At 32.1% G+C, this 16,324-nt stretch overlaps 2 protein-coding genes and 1 long non-coding RNA gene across 8 annotated transcripts in view; 1 reads left to right on the forward strand and 2 right to left on the reverse strand.

Annotated features, from left to right (window-relative positions):
- Positions 1-1,052, reverse strand: part of LOC104808989 (nuclear pore complex protein NUP205) — an 18,024-nt gene extending 16,972 nt beyond the window's left edge. Inside the window, exons 1-2 of the mRNA XM_010534861.1 lie at positions 750-1,052; positions 563-658 (exon numbers count right to left, since the gene is read on the reverse strand). Coding sequence (XP_010533163.1) covers positions 563-658; positions 750-890 — 237 coding nt within the window. The 5' untranslated portion in view covers positions 891-1,052. The remainder of the gene's footprint in view (positions 1-562; positions 659-749) is intronic.
- Positions 1,053-5,510: 4,458 nt separating this feature from the next.
- Positions 5,511-8,018, forward strand: LOC104808992. 6 transcript variants are annotated; one of them, XR_771075.2, is made up of 3 exons: positions 5,511-7,289; positions 7,361-7,506; positions 7,591-8,018. It is a non-coding gene; the product is annotated as an uncharacterized LOC104808992 (long non-coding RNA). The 6 variants fall into 6 exon arrangements; XR_771078.2 differs by having other exon boundaries at positions 5,511-6,600; XR_771077.2 differs by having other exon boundaries at positions 5,511-6,344; positions 6,423-7,506.
- Positions 8,019-9,663: 1,645 nt separating this feature from the next.
- On the reverse strand, positions 9,664-12,462 carry LOC104808993 (beta-glucuronosyltransferase GlcAT14B-like). The gene is made up of 4 exons (XM_010534865.2): positions 11,529-12,462; positions 10,606-10,681; positions 10,407-10,522; positions 9,664-10,303 (listed from the first exon to the last, which is right to left on the reverse strand). The coding sequence occupies exons 1-4, from the start codon at positions 12,142-12,144 to the stop codon at positions 9,801-9,803; spliced, it is 1,311 nt and encodes a 436-aa protein (XP_010533167.1). The 5' UTR covers positions 12,145-12,462; the 3' UTR covers positions 9,664-9,800.
- Between the last annotated feature and the right edge of the window lie 3,862 nt (positions 12,463-16,324).

Genomic DNA, 16,324 nt, shown 5'->3' on the forward strand with positions numbered 1-16,324 from the left:
GGGAAAGAGAAGAAAGGAAGAAATATCAATATACCCAAACTTGGACATGCTGTATAAGCTAATCAACAGGGTTTAAGAGAAAAGGAGAAAACTAGTAAATGGCAAAGCAGCTAAGACAAAAGGAGCAAACCCAATATGTGGCAATAGCAGCTAGTACTGTCTCGACGTCAATCTATATCAACTTTACGGATTAACCTTATGAGTAGAAATATAATCCCTTTGCAGGCAATTCAGCCACTTATTCTATCACATCAAAATGGTGAACAATATAAAACAGTTTGGCCGCTCATTCTATCCAAATGAATCCAGTCGAAGAGAGCAAGTCACATCATTCAATCCAATGCATCCACCGTAGAAAACAATAAAAACAGAATAAAAAAAGGAATTCTATGAAAGAATGCCGTAAACAGTCTCTATTCTTCTCCTAACTGAGTTTCAAAATCTAACCAATCATGAGACAGTCAATAGGACAATTCATGATTGACGGATAAAGGTTCAGTAACTTGATTTGCAACATTTAAGCAGAAACACTGAATATTCGTCTTCCCATTTACAAACTTACAATCTGAACGTCTTGGTCATCCAAAGATATTGGCGACGAATCCGGGAGCCGAACTTCACGGGACTGTACCTGCGCTCTGTCCGAAGGCTTCGGAGGCTGAAACAACACGTGATTTACACTCATTAGCAAAAATTATAGCTATAAAAAGCAAAGAAGACATTCGAATACCAGCGAGAAGAACACGAACAGTGAAAGAGAGGAAGTTAAGAAGAGAGGCAGAGGAGCTGCGAATAGCGTGAATGAGCTCGATTCGCTGCGTCGGTGTCGGAGGCGACGGTCCGAGAAGCGAAGACTGTGCAATCGCCACTAACTCCTTCGGCGACACCATTGGAGCTCACTGGTACAGCCCTCCGGAAGGACCGAAACCCTAGGTGTGAGAGAGAGACGAAGAGGAACTGGAAGAGAGAACTTCACAGTCACAAGATCGAATCGAAGAGAGAGGGAAAAACCAAAACCCCTTCAAAAACCCTAACCAATTTGTTCTCGGAAATTTTTTTCGACACAAACGAAAATGACTGTTGTAATGATCCCCTATTTTGACACGAACCGAAACTTTCTACTTTTTTTCCACGTCAGCTTGGGATTTGATCCAACGGCTGGTATGTACTCATAGATCTACAAAATCAAAAATAAATATAATATAACATTCTAAATTAAAATTAAGAAAAATTCTTATACTGATAGATTCTATTAGAAATTTTAATAAGTATATGAATTTTAAAATTTAAATTAATATATAAATTTAAAAAAAAACGAACTTAATATATATATATATATATATATGTATGAACTCTTAAGATTTTTAAAATTTTGATAAAGTCGTTGATACTATGAAAAATCACGTTACCATATGGAATTCAAAACCGAAATCGAAATATGATATGATAAACCCAATAAAATATTACGTAAACTGATATGTATAAAATATTGATACATTATAAAAAATAAAAAAGAAATTGAAAATATATACACGTATACATACTTATACATATGTACATAGACATATATACACATACATACACATATATACACACATGTATATACTTATACATACATGTTTACACACAATACTAATACATACTTATATACATGTCTACACACATACATATATACATGTCTACACACATACATATAAATATATGACTATATACATATATACATATGTATAAACTTTTATACATGTGTATATATTTGTGTATAAACATGTATATGGGGATATCGGTACATATATTTGCTTGTATATATATGTATATACGTATAAGCTATATATGTGTATATATAGATGTATATGTGTGCATAAGCATGTGTATATTTGTATGTGTATATATGTGCGTATATATGTCTATTCATATGCGTATGTATATATATATATATATGTAAATGTTGAATACGTGGATGTGTTTTTTAAAGTTTTATATTTTCTTATGATTGTATCATTGTTTTCATTGGTGGCAATTGACGTGATTTCTAAATTCTAATTAGGTTTTCTAATTACCATGTGGAAATCCGGTGGTCAGATTGCTGACATCGTCAACACTTATTATGGTTTATGAAAAAACAAATCAGAGGTTTGTGTATTAAACTAATCTCTGGAAGAAAAAAAAAAGGCATGTATTAATCTAGGATTTTAAAATCTCGTATCTTTAAAATGTGTATTTTAATTCGAGATTTTAATAGAAATGGTGTATTAATCTCAAATTTTCTATAAAAAATAAATATAATATAATTATTTTAAAAGCTAAATAATTTTAATAAATATTTTATCGAAAATATGTTTGTGGGCCATGCATTGTCCTATGGATATTTTTTGTATCCAGGAACTGAATAGACGCCCTTCTAATCAAATAAACACAATTATTTATTTGGGGAAAAAACAATACACAGTTTCTTCCCCATTGTAATAGTGCTTTGTGTTTGTCTTCACTTTTTTATAGCCATGATAATGGTGTAATATTTATATTTTATACAAAAAAATTAAAAATATTATAGAATATTTGTATGGCTCTTATTTTTGTTGATCGTTATGTTCTAGCGTTATGATAAAAAAAAAAAAACAAGGTATATTAATGATCAAATTATAAATAGTCTATTCCGATTTAAAAACACATCACATCAAAGCTTTAATATGGTTTTGGGATTTTATATTCAGGTAAATAATTTGATTGTAATAAAATGTAAAATGGGATGAAAAAAAAGACTCACGACGTCATCACAATGATTCAACCAAAATATACTAAGATTTCACGATCTAATAAGAATATCTTAGACAAAAATAAATACAAAATATGGTGATAACCAAAAAAATATTTATATATGTGAATAAATTCGAATGCTCTTATGTATTTGAAAATCCAATAAGGAAAAGAAAATGAGATGAAAAATAATACCCGATTTTATTTTTATGTACTATACTTTATACAACTAATTACATATTTGTAGAGTGGTAGAGGGTATTAACAAAACTTGCATTGATATTTTATATTCACACCAGATCATTCTTGTTAGTAATTATTCTTGTAAGAACATTTTTTTTCCTTTGGAAATCAAAACAGAATCTTTGAAATCAGAAAATGGAAATGATAAAAAAAAAATTAGTATTTCCAAGAAATCTGAACAATTGACATCCTAACAACATGATTTATATGTTTATATAACATATCATTAAATTAATAAGTAATTTATTTGATTTAATGAAGTAACTTAAAATCATGGCTATATAAACTCATTACTTTGTAACTGTGTATTATAAAAAATTCTCATTTATCTATTTATTCCAAACAAAAAAAAAATAGTCTAAATATTTTTGAGTGTGAGTAAGGATTTTTTTCGAGTTTTGTTTGTAGAGAAAAAACATAATTTTGTTGTATTCTAATAGTACTTTATATTAACCCGAAACAACTTTGTTTAAAAGTAAATTTATTCTTTAGAAAATGTTTAACTTATACCTCGAGATTTTCTATAAATTTGTGTTCATTTGTGTGCATTCGTCGATTTTTTTTTGCGAAATTATTTCCCCTATCATCCATAACAATTAAAATAGAATATTCGAATCAGAAAAATAAAATGATAAAATTTTAATATTTTAAAAAAATCCGAAAAATTGACTTCCTAACAAGATGATTTATTCTAGTTTATATTTTAAGCTTATGTACAAGTACAATCATAAAACTTTATGATATATGGTTTGTCTTATAATTTGATTTTGGAAATTTTTTCCTTAATAAAACTATGCTTTTAGTCCAATTGCAATTGGCATCCATGAAAACGATGTTGTATGTCTCTTAGATAAGCACAAAAGGGAATATAGGTGAAGTAGATGGCCATTGGTGCTCTTAAAGAGTCAATATTACACTTCCTAGCATATGCTATGATGTGGATATCATTATAGCTTATCACATATTTTAGTTGGTCCACATAATCCACTTAGGATTCTCCATTGCAATGTTACACAAACTTTTATATGAATAATTATCAAATTTTTCAAGAAGCCTAGTTAGTTTAGTACCGGTGGATATATAAGGTGGATATTTCCAAATAATATCTAATGGCATATGACTATAGAGAAAACTAGAAATAATTGTATATCTTTTTAACTAAATAGTATAACTATATCAATAAAATTGAATTGAAACAAATTTTTAAGTAAATAAGTATATTTTTTCAATAAAAAAACAAATAGAAACCGATTAAATATGATATATACAATTGAAAATACCACGTGTGAAGCTATTTTCCTATTTTTCACCCTAATAAAATCATTTTTTTCTTACATTTATATATGAAAAGAATAAATGGTGAGCTAATTTCGCAATCTGTCACCCACAAGGCATAAGGAAAGTATTCTGCTCCTTTGCTTTTAACCGTGGGACATCATGAGCAGAAAATTTCATAAATTCGAGAGCAATTAATTTATTGATTAAGTCTATATATGCACATGACAATTAGGTTGGTGCATTATTAATGAGAAGACAAAATAAAGTTGATGAATTGGTAAAGACAAAATACATATGATTATTAAATGCTAAATATCTGTGATTTGACCAAAATTTTTAATTGTAGAATATATTATTTTACTATCTAAGATTTATATACAGTTGAAATAATTTTTTAACATTAATTATAATATATTTAAACTCGAATTCTAATTTTTTTTATAATTTATTTAAGTTTAAATTAATCACTAAATTAAATTAAGAGAGATATTTTCTAGTCGCCAAGAAAATTCATTTTTTAGATCGTTTCATCATGCATGTTTTTTATCCTCGGTATTATCTTCATTTAATAGGTGCATTAAAATAAATTAGAGAAGTTCGTTTAAATATTGCTTCTTATAAAAATGAATTTGGTTAGGCATATTGATCGTATTGAATATTTCTAGGCCTGAAATCACATAATGAACGATTGATGCGATCGGATAATTATAAATTAAATCGATTTTAATAAGAATGATTAGTTGCTTTAAAGTACCTCTACTTTGCTACCAAACGTTTCAACGTGGAAGTGTTCAACTCATATAATTTTATTATTGAGATATCATTTTTATCATTTAAAGTATATAATTATTTATTGAAATAGTAAAATAAATAAAGTAAAATATATAACTTTTTATAATATAATGTAAAAAATTGAAATAAACAAGTTTAGGAAAAACATGCTTATAAAGTTAATAAGAGTTCGTTTAACAATATAGTCTAGCAATAACCTAAACAAAGCCCGAGATTTTCCAATATAAAGTGGGAACCATTTTAGGTATTTTTTTATAAATAAAAATATTTAAAAATCGTTGTTGTCAAGATATAAGATTCCACCAAGAAAAAAGACAACTTTTTTCCATAGTGAATATATTATCATAAATATTATATTTTTATTATATTCGAATAATATTGGGTGGGCATCCGCATATGATCACTTCCCCCCTCTATTTATACCCATCTCACATCTCACACGACTCTAAATATTTCAATAACCTAACAAATTACAAAAGCATCACTCTTTCTTCTTCCCCTTCTGCTTCTTCTTATCCACAAGACATGAAGTCCGGCAACAAACTTTCCGGCGATGATTTTCCGGCCAAGAGATCGCCGGAAAATACTACCGTCGGGGATAAATTACGGGATGCCGCTTCCAAAGTTATAACCAGAAAGTTTTTCGGTTCGGACGATCGTGGAAAACGAAATTGGACCGAACGGTCGGAAGATCCAATTAGAATTATGATATTCTTAGGTTCATGGAACCATACATAGATGTTATATATCTTTCTTTGGCCATGGACATATCGATCCTTGTGTGTAAAAAGATATATATATTTGTGATGGAGAATAAAAATTCATACCAATAAGGTATGTGTTGATGTTCGATAAGAAAAAAAATGCTATGTTGATTAATTTAGTATTCTGTTTTTCTAAACTATTTCAAAGTTTAGAGTTAGCTTTGTATATAGAGGCTTGTGTATGTATACATGTGTGTGTGTGTGTGTAAACTATGGTTAATATGGAGAATTAATATCTTAGGGCTCTTCTAAATCAATTTAGAAATTCATGGTTGAAATTGAGGATCTACGAGGGTTGTTAATATCTAAACAAACGTTGTGACTCAAAACGAAAAGTTTTTATAGTTGGAGGACTTCTACACAATAATGAAAAGTTAAATACAGAAGGAAGAATAAAAAGAAAAACGCAAAAAAAAAAAAAAAAAATTGGAAACCAGAGATTCGCTTTCCCGGTGTAACCAGAACTAGCATCAACGTTGTCTCCTCCGGTGAACCCTCTCTCTCTCTTTTCTCGTAAGATGATGTTCGAATTCTCGTGACTAACTCCCGTTTTGGCCTCGATGAGGCTGATTAGTCACTGGGCTTGTGCAGTTTAGGGCTCCTCCGTAATAATCGGAATCCCCATCGGCGTTGGAGATCGACGAATTTGGTTAGGCAAACTGGGGAATTTATTAATTGTTGTGTTCTGGTTTAACGAGAAAAGGGCGGAGGAGCTGATGATGATGATGATGATGATGATGATACCAGATCATGGATTTCATTGGATCAGGTTGAATTTTAACTCGAATCTCTTGTTTTGCTCGTAGACATGAAAAGTGGGTAGGATCTTTAATCATGCGGCCATGATGTTTTGCTAGATACCCTTAGTGAATCTTCAGATTGCTTGAAATCTGAGATTGTTCGATGGGTATTAGGGAACATGTGTGTATCACTCTCCTTGCATACTAATTGGATTGCTAATGTGTTTTCATGATTATGCATTGAGATGTTACACTGATTAGCTGATCTTGTGTCAAGAGTTAAAAATTGCTTGGCTTGCGGGTGACATATATCTCTCCTCTTCAGTTCTTCAAGAAACTCATTATGTTCCCCAAGTCTTTGGGAGTTGAGTTAAACCTGTGTTTGATACTACTAGTTAGGTCTCGCGGATATCCGACCACCAACGAACCCGAAGACGGACTGTGGGTTTGACTTCAGGTTTTTCCGAACCATGATGGTTTATCCGTCGGTATTCGGTTTGGGCTGCGGGTTCACGGGTCTTAGAGACCGATATAATATCCCAGAACACCCATGGATGCGAGGCCGAGACCGGTACCCCAAAAATCCGGGTACCGACCCCGTCCTACTAGCTGCAGTAGAGACTTAGTGCTTATAGATGCTTGTGACGAGTTCTTGAATCATTTGTTATAAGCAAGCTAATTCTCCGGATGAGGAAACCTCTAGATCTGATCATTCCTGGTAATTTTAGGAGCTAAACTTGTTTGAACATTACCGATCTGAATGTTATGCTGAGAGCCCTCTGATTTCAGGCGGTTGGATATGTTATGCCAGAAAGCAGCTTGGCTCTTATATTCTGCCATAGATCTCTTCTGTCAGAGAGTCCCCAACAAGCACTATTTGGACAAGACATCGATAGTCCTTCTCAGAGTTCAGACATCGTGAATCCGCGCTCGAAGTAAGTTTTGAATATCGAATTTCCGGTTTGTTTTTTTTCTCTCACATTTATCCCAACAATCTGTTTTTTTTTTCTTCTCCGAAGGTGGAACGGAAAACCGTGAGCGAAAACCCGGGCCTGTCCTTGAACGATCTGATCAAAATCCTCGGAGCGGAATATACGGAAAATGCGAGTAGCCGTTTGTTGCCAATGCAGAGAGTTTCTGTCACTCAGTCCTACTGTTTAGCTCTCTGCTAACCCATCTTTCATCCCTTTGAATTCGGGTTTCGGGTGACGGATCCGTTCGTGAATGCAATAGCGAAGAGAGGCTGTATGAGAAATGGCTCGAGGGGACGGGTCGAAAAGTTTTTCGGCCAAACTGAGCTATTGGTAGAAGCCTATAGAGAGGTCTGGTCACCGACCGTAGTTGGATAATCCTTTATGCGGAGGTTGTTCTTTCTGCGACTTGTACTTATTTATGACAGCGTTTGGGATGAATGTTTCCGTAAAACTATTCAAGGTTTTTTAACACATCTAAACCAAATAATATATAATTGTATTCAAACTAAATTCGATATTAAAGATTAAATTGATAGTTTTTTAAACCTGAAAAAAATCGAATGTAAAATTATATAGAAATAATCGAAAAACATTTTTTAATAATATTTGATTGATAAAACCCTATACTTTTTTTTTATTACCACACCCTGTACTTGGTGTGATTAATTTATAAAACTCTGTACTTTTTAAAAATTCACCGAAAATCCCCCGCGAATATTAACTCAAGCAAAAATGATGATGTGACAATGACATGACATGAACACATCATCATAATTATGCTACATCATCATTTCATATAAAATTTAAATTAAATTATTTATTTAAATTAATATATATATACATACAAATTCCCATATATATATATATATATATTAAAAATAAAATTATTTGTAATTAATAAAATATATATACACATAACTACAATATATATGTATATTATAACTAATATATATACATTAAAATAAAAGTAATTATAATTAATTTTATATACATACATGATATATATTAAAATACAAATAATTATAACTAATATATATTAAAAATAATATGTATATGTATATATATTAGTTATATATATACATATATTACTAATATACATATTAAAATAAAAGTAATTATAATTAACATATATATATACAACTAATATGCATATTAAAATAAAAATAATTACAACTAATATATATACAATATATATTAAAAAATAATATGCATATATATATATATTATTTATAATATAATTTATAATATATATATTGTAGATATGCATATATTTTTTATTAGTTATAAGTAATTTTATATTTAATATATATATATATATATATATATATGTATGTATGTGTGAATTTGTATGTATATATATTAATTTAATTTAAATTTTGTTTGAAATGATGATGTGACATAATTATGATGATGTGTTCATGTCATGTCATTGTCACATCATCATTTTTATTTGAGTTGGCATTCGTAGGAGATTTTCGGTGAATTTTTAAAAAGTACGGGGTTTTATGGATTAATCACGCTAAATATAGGGTTTAATTGATAATAAAAAAGTATAGAGTTTTTCGTTGACCTGAGAAAAGTACAGGGTTTTTTTGGCGATTACCCCTATAGAAAATTATGATTGTGAATTTGTGAAGGTCTCAAATGTATGATATTGCATTTATTGAATAAGTAAATCTTTATGGTAATTTAAAAATATAACTTATAATAAAACGGCGATTAAATAAACTGTTTTTTTCTGGCCAAGTTTGTGTTTTTTAGTCAAACTTTAAAATAAAATAAATTTACTGAGCAAATAAATCTAAAACTCAGATGTTTAAATGGTCATATGAGTTACATAAAAAAAATAAAAATTGGATACTCGTTCATCACCGAAATTTTAAACGTTTCAATTTGATTCCACATAAAAAAACCCAAAAAAAATAGCTAAACGTCTCTCATAAAATTAAAAATTACAAAAATAACCCAAAATCTCAGATCTCTCTTTTCCACTCCCCATGCATGTGCTCATCCGCCACACATCTCTCCTCTAAAAGGAACGGAAGAATTTTAATGTCGTAATCATTCACCACTTTAATAGAAATAATAATATTAATAATAAGTTATCTCATAATGAAAAATAAATAAAAATTATATATATATATATATATATATATATATATATAACATATTAGAGACAACATCTTTGTTCCCCCTTTTAGTTACTCCTATAGATTCCTCTAAAACTTCTCTTATTACATAACCGATTCTCAGTTTCAGGCACATTGTGTTCTACGAAAATCTTGAGCCGACAAGAGCCCTGTTATCAGCTTCTTCAGCCTCTCAGCCCCCGGTCCCGGCCTCAGCTCGGTCCCGTTTCCCGAAACGATCATCTCTCCTTCCCCTCGAAACCACCCTCCCGGGACAAACACGTCAGGGCTACTCTTCCCTAGAAGTTCGGAATCGATCCTGTCGAGAACCGGCTCGTTGTTTCCGAACTTTCTCGCGAAGGGAGCGTTGCTTCCGACCATTCTGTCGAAATGGTCGGTCGTAAGGAAGTGGGGATGCTGTTTCGGAGGGTTGTCCCACGAAATGAAATGGAGGTCGTGGTTCACGGTCGTGTTCTTGAATTCGTCGGCGTTGCAAATGACCGTGTGGAAGTATCCCTCGGGCGAGGATAGGAAATTCGAGTAGTACATTAGGGTTATCCTCGGGAGGTTGTCCCAACCGAATAGCGAGTACTCGATGAACTGACGGGAAAGCATCATCCACGCGGATCCTGTCGGAAAAATTCGAGACGGATAAACGCAAGTATTAGGGGACTAGACGAGAAAGCAAGAGATAGGATGGAAAATAAACGGAACGGATACTTGTAAACTCGCCTGTGAAAAGCCGATACGCAGATGGCATGCTTCGCTTCTCGGTAACCCAAAATACATCCGATTTCTCGAGGCTATACAGCCCGGGATCGATTATTACGGGTTTCGCTCTGTGCCATCTGCAGATTCAATACATACATTAACCAAAATTCACATCTGATTAGAATGGAATCAAGACAGAGAACAGATCGAAATAGCTTACTCTTTCCAACCGATGTCGCTCGTATGCTCGATAAAATTGAAGTCTCGGGGAACTGTCGAGAAGACGTGAAGCAAATCTGTCGAGTAAACAGAACGAACAAACAACTTAATCGGGAGAGCGGTACAACCTAAGAGATTTCCTAGAAAGCTTATTACATGAACCGAGCTAGTCCCGGGTTATTTCATCGAGCCGTGTCATACGTCTCGGGACGAAGCTAACAAAATTTTCGGGTTCCGATTAAAAAGAGTTTGGATTTCTCAAAGCACGAGACTTTATCCGAATTCTTCAAGATCAAAGTGACCAAAAATCTGGTAAGCTCCTCCTCATACATGCATCAAAGCAAGAACCAGCAAGTTTCTCAGTGACCCAATATCCATTTTCATCAAGGGAAATCTATGTAATGTACAAATTCACCATTCTAAACGATCCACCATATCAACAAAATGAGAACAATATCGAATCAAATTCGGAATCAAGGGGCCGAGAAATCGAGAATTTCAACTGAAATCTAACAAGAACCAAAAACATCACCACCAATGTCAGAAAACCACAACGAAAACAAAGACTCAAGAGTTCAGATTTCTCGGAAAAGCTACAACTTTGTCTGAATTCTTCAAGATCGAAGCTGACCACGAATCTTGAAGTTCCTCGTTCGAAAATTATGCATTGAACCCAGAATTAGCAAGATTCTCAGAAATCAATTTCCATTTTCAGCAATCTTGATTGGCCAACCAATGCATACACACATACACACTGATAAATCAAGTATTTCAACAAAATACAACTAAGGATCAGTGGAGAGCAACAATGCCATATTCAGACAATATTTCTCGCATTTCCGAACTCAACAAGAACCAAAAACGTCAGCACCAATTTCAGAAACCACAGTGGAAACAAAGACGAAGCAAATCTAATCATTTTACCGTCTTGAGTGACCAGAGGATAATCAGAAGCACTGAGGTTGATGAACCAATCCCACGCGCCGCCGTGCCGGAGCAAAACCGCCGCCGCGTGAAGCGTGTTGCTCACCATCGTCGGTCCCCTGTAAGTAACCAGATTCGCCCTCACGATCGTTCTCACGTTCCCAACCGCTGCGAACGAAGGCTCCTCCGCCGTAAACCTCGCCAGCTCCATCCGCTCCTCCGCCGTCGCCTCCAGGTCCAGATGAACAACGTACTGATTCCTCGGGTGGTACAGAGCTCTCAGAGCCCTCTTCAAGCTCTCGCAATCTCCTCTCGAGCCGGAGATCAGGTAGGCGATTCTGGGTATGGGTTCTTTTGAAGTTTCCGTCACGCGAAGCTTCGATTCGACGAACTTTGGACGAGGTTTCGCGGCGGCGCGTGGGCTTATACGGCGGCGAGAGAATGCGTAGGCACGCAGGAGTGAGGAAGTGGAGAATGTGGAGGTGATGATGAGGAGAGTGGAGGCGATGAAGAAGAGAATCAGAGACAGAAACCATACTTTCCTCTTGTTCTGATGCTGAAGCTTCGAGACATCCATCAATGGCGGTTTCGGGAAGCGGAAAGAATGATTAGACATTCTGGGTTTCCGAGTTTTTGCTCATCTCATTCATCCAAAACCAAAAGCACAGATTTTCTTCTTGGGATTTAGAAAATCTGATCAGACACTACTTTCATGTTCTTCATCTGATAAAAAAAAAATTGATTCTTTTCAAAAACCCTTGAATCAATGTCTTGGGTTTTGGGAGAGAAGAATCTGTTTGAGCATTGCAAAAGTGTGAGAGGTGATTTGTGGCAATGATTCGTGTAGAATTTTTGGGGTCTACCACTTTTGTGTTAAATGCATATATGTTCATATAGTTGCTGTGACGGTGGAAGAGAGAGAGAGAGAGAGAGAGAGAGAGAGAGAGAGAGAGATTCATCTTCCATGGAAACGAATAAAGAAAAGGTATTTTTCTCTCATCATCATGGTGAATAAAGATATTTTTCGTTGATTTTTATTATATTTGATCATTTTACATATTTGAATGTGAGTTTTGATAGTTATCTAGAAAAAGATTTTTCTTTTTGTAAACTTACCCAACAAAAAACATAGTTTTATTGAATTATAAAAACGTAATAATTAACACGTAAATAAATTTTACCAAATCAAAATAATTTCAATATTTTTAAACATTCCGAAATTCCAAACTCTATGATGTATTTTTGTATGAACTTTTCGAAATTTCCATGTTGTTAATGTAATCGTGCAATTTTCATATAATTTTTTTTTATTAATTTATCCAATGTAATAGGATAGTTTTTGTGATTATAATTCTTTAATTGACTCATCAGTGTAGATAAATGTTGGCATCATTAGATCTTAATATGGGAGTTGTTGGTCCTCCACTTAATGCTTTTAGTTACCACAATACTTGAAAATATTTAAGGCATGAAATATATGGGAAGCATTTACAATATGCTTTTTATTGCCAAATGATCTTCTAGTGATTGTTAAGCTCTAAATCAGATCATATAAGTTGGGTTTGTTATATATATTTTCAAGGTCCTGATTTAAAAAAAAAGGTTTACGTGTTGGTCCGTGACGAATTGATACAGAAATATTTGCCAATTCTTGCGGGTCATGAGTGAATTTGTGGGCCTAAAAAAAAAAAATTTTTGTCTTTTATTTGTATTATTGGTTTATTATATAAGTTTTTAGTAATATACGTTTGTTAATATATTATTTGTTCTTAGTTATTATAAATACATTTTTTTTAGTCTTGTTAATTTATAAATTTTAATACCATAAAAAAAGTTATTCAAAATAGAGCTTTAGATTTCAAAAACTTGATCTAGAATTTGATGAGTTGATAAAAATCTTTACTTTTAAAAATTTTATTTTGATTTTTTATAATTTATTGGTTAGATTTATTATATTATATTTGATTTGACTTTTACAACATATCTGATTTAAAATGCATTATATTTGTGTCACAATGCAATTTATGATTAAAAAAAACATTTGGTGCGATAATTGGTTTGATATCGAAAATTAGATGACTCCGATTAGTAATCTCAACTACTATTGATATATAGTTTGCAATGGTACAAAATACAAAAAAAAAAATGTATAGCAGCTTATATCGTATTCTAAATATTTATTTGAATATTCCAAACAAATAATATTATTTGAATATTTTTAAAATTATAAAAAAAAAGTTGACAAAAAGTGGTCAGAAAAAAAAAAAGGTAAATTCGAATTATGAGATTCGATTAAATTTTTTTTTTCATTATATGTGAATTAGATGATTTAGATCGACGTGACGAGATGATGAAAATTGGTGGGTGGGACCAACAAAAAATTATGTGAAACTCCACTCTTGTGGGACCGACCCATGTTTATCTCAATCTTCGACTCATTGAGTCATAGTTGTGGTTCTCCTCTAATTTTGAATATTCAAATATAATTAGATTCTTCAAATAATTTATTAAATTAAAATTTTTCAACCATTTCTTTAGTTGGGGTCAAATCCTAGTCATTATCATTTGAGACACTTACCAAAATATGAAATCTCATTTACTTTTGAAACAATAAATATCAATTGAGTTTTGATATATTGGTGAATTGAGGCTAATCTTAATAATTAGTTTAGGAGAGAGGAAATAGATGAGCGTTGAATTTTAAAATTTCAAATTTTAGGAATAAATTGAAAACATGTTAAATTTTATTTTTTATTAATTAGTACCTATAGAGATTTGTTATATCATTTTAACGGATAATTTCATAATATGTATTAGACATTGTTTTAACACATTTTTTTTAGTTTCATATTATTTTTATGAAATATTTATCAATTTAAATAAACGTAACTTGAATATATATATATATAATTAATAAATTAAAAGATATTTATAATATTAATCTATAAGTCATTTTTCCAGTTTTCATAAATTGGTGTTTTTAATGTAGAACTAACTAAAAATAATAAAAAAATGTCCAAATAGTATGTGTAAAAAAAAATCTTCGAAAACTATTGCTTTTAACTATAAAAAAAATACAAAACTATCCTCGAAACTTGATATAAATTAAGCCTAAAAATTTCAAACATATGGATCATAAAAATTTTCAATTTAAAAGAGAAGATCATGTGATTCATATTACTGAAATTTTAATTTTGCTGACGTGGACTGTTGTGGTTCTACAAAAACAAACAACCGTGTACATTACATTGATTCAATGAATTTTATTATTTGAATAACGCGGTCAAGGAATATAACAATATTTTAAATTTTTATATTGTTTTAAAGTTACAAATTTTTAGAAAAATCGTTATTTTTTTCCACTACTCTTTACTTTTTATACAAATAATAATAATACAAATATTTATGAGATATAATACCAATATTCCAAAATCTCACAACTCAATTTGACAATCGAGTTTTGGGAACGGGTTATTACACTTTACTTTTTATACAAATAATAATAATACAAATATTTATGAGATATAATACCAATATTCCAATATAACATGTCATTAAGGGATGGGTAATACGTGTAGACGAGAGTTTGAACATATTTATATCTTCTTGTTTTAGCACATGAAAAATTCAGACCCTTTTTTTTTCAAAACTAGATTTTGACAACATCAGAAGAAATATCCCAAGCTCAAACTTTAAATTTGGAGAATAATCTTATAATTTAAACCATATGAATGATTTTCGGCTTCAGATTAGTCTGAACTTTCGTCTAAGATATTCGGTTATAAAAAAAATATGATAGATATGTGGAAACCAATTCATCCTTTTAATATATTACGATGCAGATAGATTCCATATGGCCACAAAGAGAGAATAAAAAAAAAGATTGACAGTGGAACGAACAAACCCTAATTGAACCCAACCCCACTTGCTTGATATACAAGAAAACCTTTTTTGTTTTTGTTCTTTTTAAGACATGTAATACAGAATGACGTCACGGAGAAGATGACTCAGTTGCTTGATGTACAAGAAACCGCCTCTTTCAACAGTTCTCTTCAACTGAAAAACCATTGCCGCTCGCCATTTCCACCGCACCTTTGCCCACATGGACAAGTAAAATAAAAATCGCATTTCCAAAAAAATCCGCGGGAATTTAAACTTTTATTTTTAGAGTTCAGCGGAAGAAACTTTCTTACATACATATACGGTACATTATTCCAGTTATAATTATACATACACAGTGGTAGTATCACATTATTACAAACCATAAAAGTCTACCACCGATATAACACAAACCGTTCCCCGAAAACGTAATTGTACCGTAGAGAATAATTATACATGATCACACGGCAGGTCACACCAGTCTTCGATGTCCGCTCCTCGGCTACTGTTGCTCACGACCTGAAACGTTGCGTAACAACGTCCTAAGCTAATTGCTTAGAGAGTGAACTCGGGCGTAACCCGGAGTTCCATTCTCATGGTGCCAGGGAAAGCACAAACATATAGATATATGTGTGTATGTACTAATATTCTAATAAACAGGAATTGAATACATAAATCACTGTAAGCACGCAGCAATCACAATCAAGTCCGTACGACAAGTCGGCCGTACGACAAGTCGCAGGACAGAGTCCGTCAAATCGTCTCTACGCGCACCATGCGTAGGTAGGTACTCCCCATGTGCGTAGCACAACCACCTCTCTCCTCGGATTCCATCTACTCCGCAACCACTCGGAATCCGGCATAAGTATCTTTTTATTTTCTCCGCCCGAACACATCACCCCACCCTAGCATCGATG

The sequence above is a fragment of the Tarenaya hassleriana genome, unplaced genomic scaffold (genome assembly GCF_000463585.1).
Source record: "Tarenaya hassleriana unplaced genomic scaffold, ASM46358v1 Cleome15, whole genome shotgun sequence".
Taxonomy (NCBI): Eukaryota; Viridiplantae; Streptophyta; class Magnoliopsida; order Brassicales; family Cleomaceae; genus Tarenaya; species Tarenaya hassleriana.

Coding starts and splice junctions, on each gene's coding strand:
- LOC104808993 (XM_010534865.2), bottom strand. CDS start 12,144: ATGTCTAATCATTCTTTCCGCTTCCCGAAACCGCCATTGATGGATGTC. Junction 10,682..11,528: donor TCCTCTGGTCACTCAAGACG/GTAAAATGATTA, acceptor TTTACTCGACAG/ATTTGCTTCACGTCTTCTCG. Junction 10,304..10,406: donor TGCGTATCGGCTTTTCACAG/GCGAGTTTACAA, acceptor TTTTTCCGACAG/GATCCGCGTGGATGATGCTT.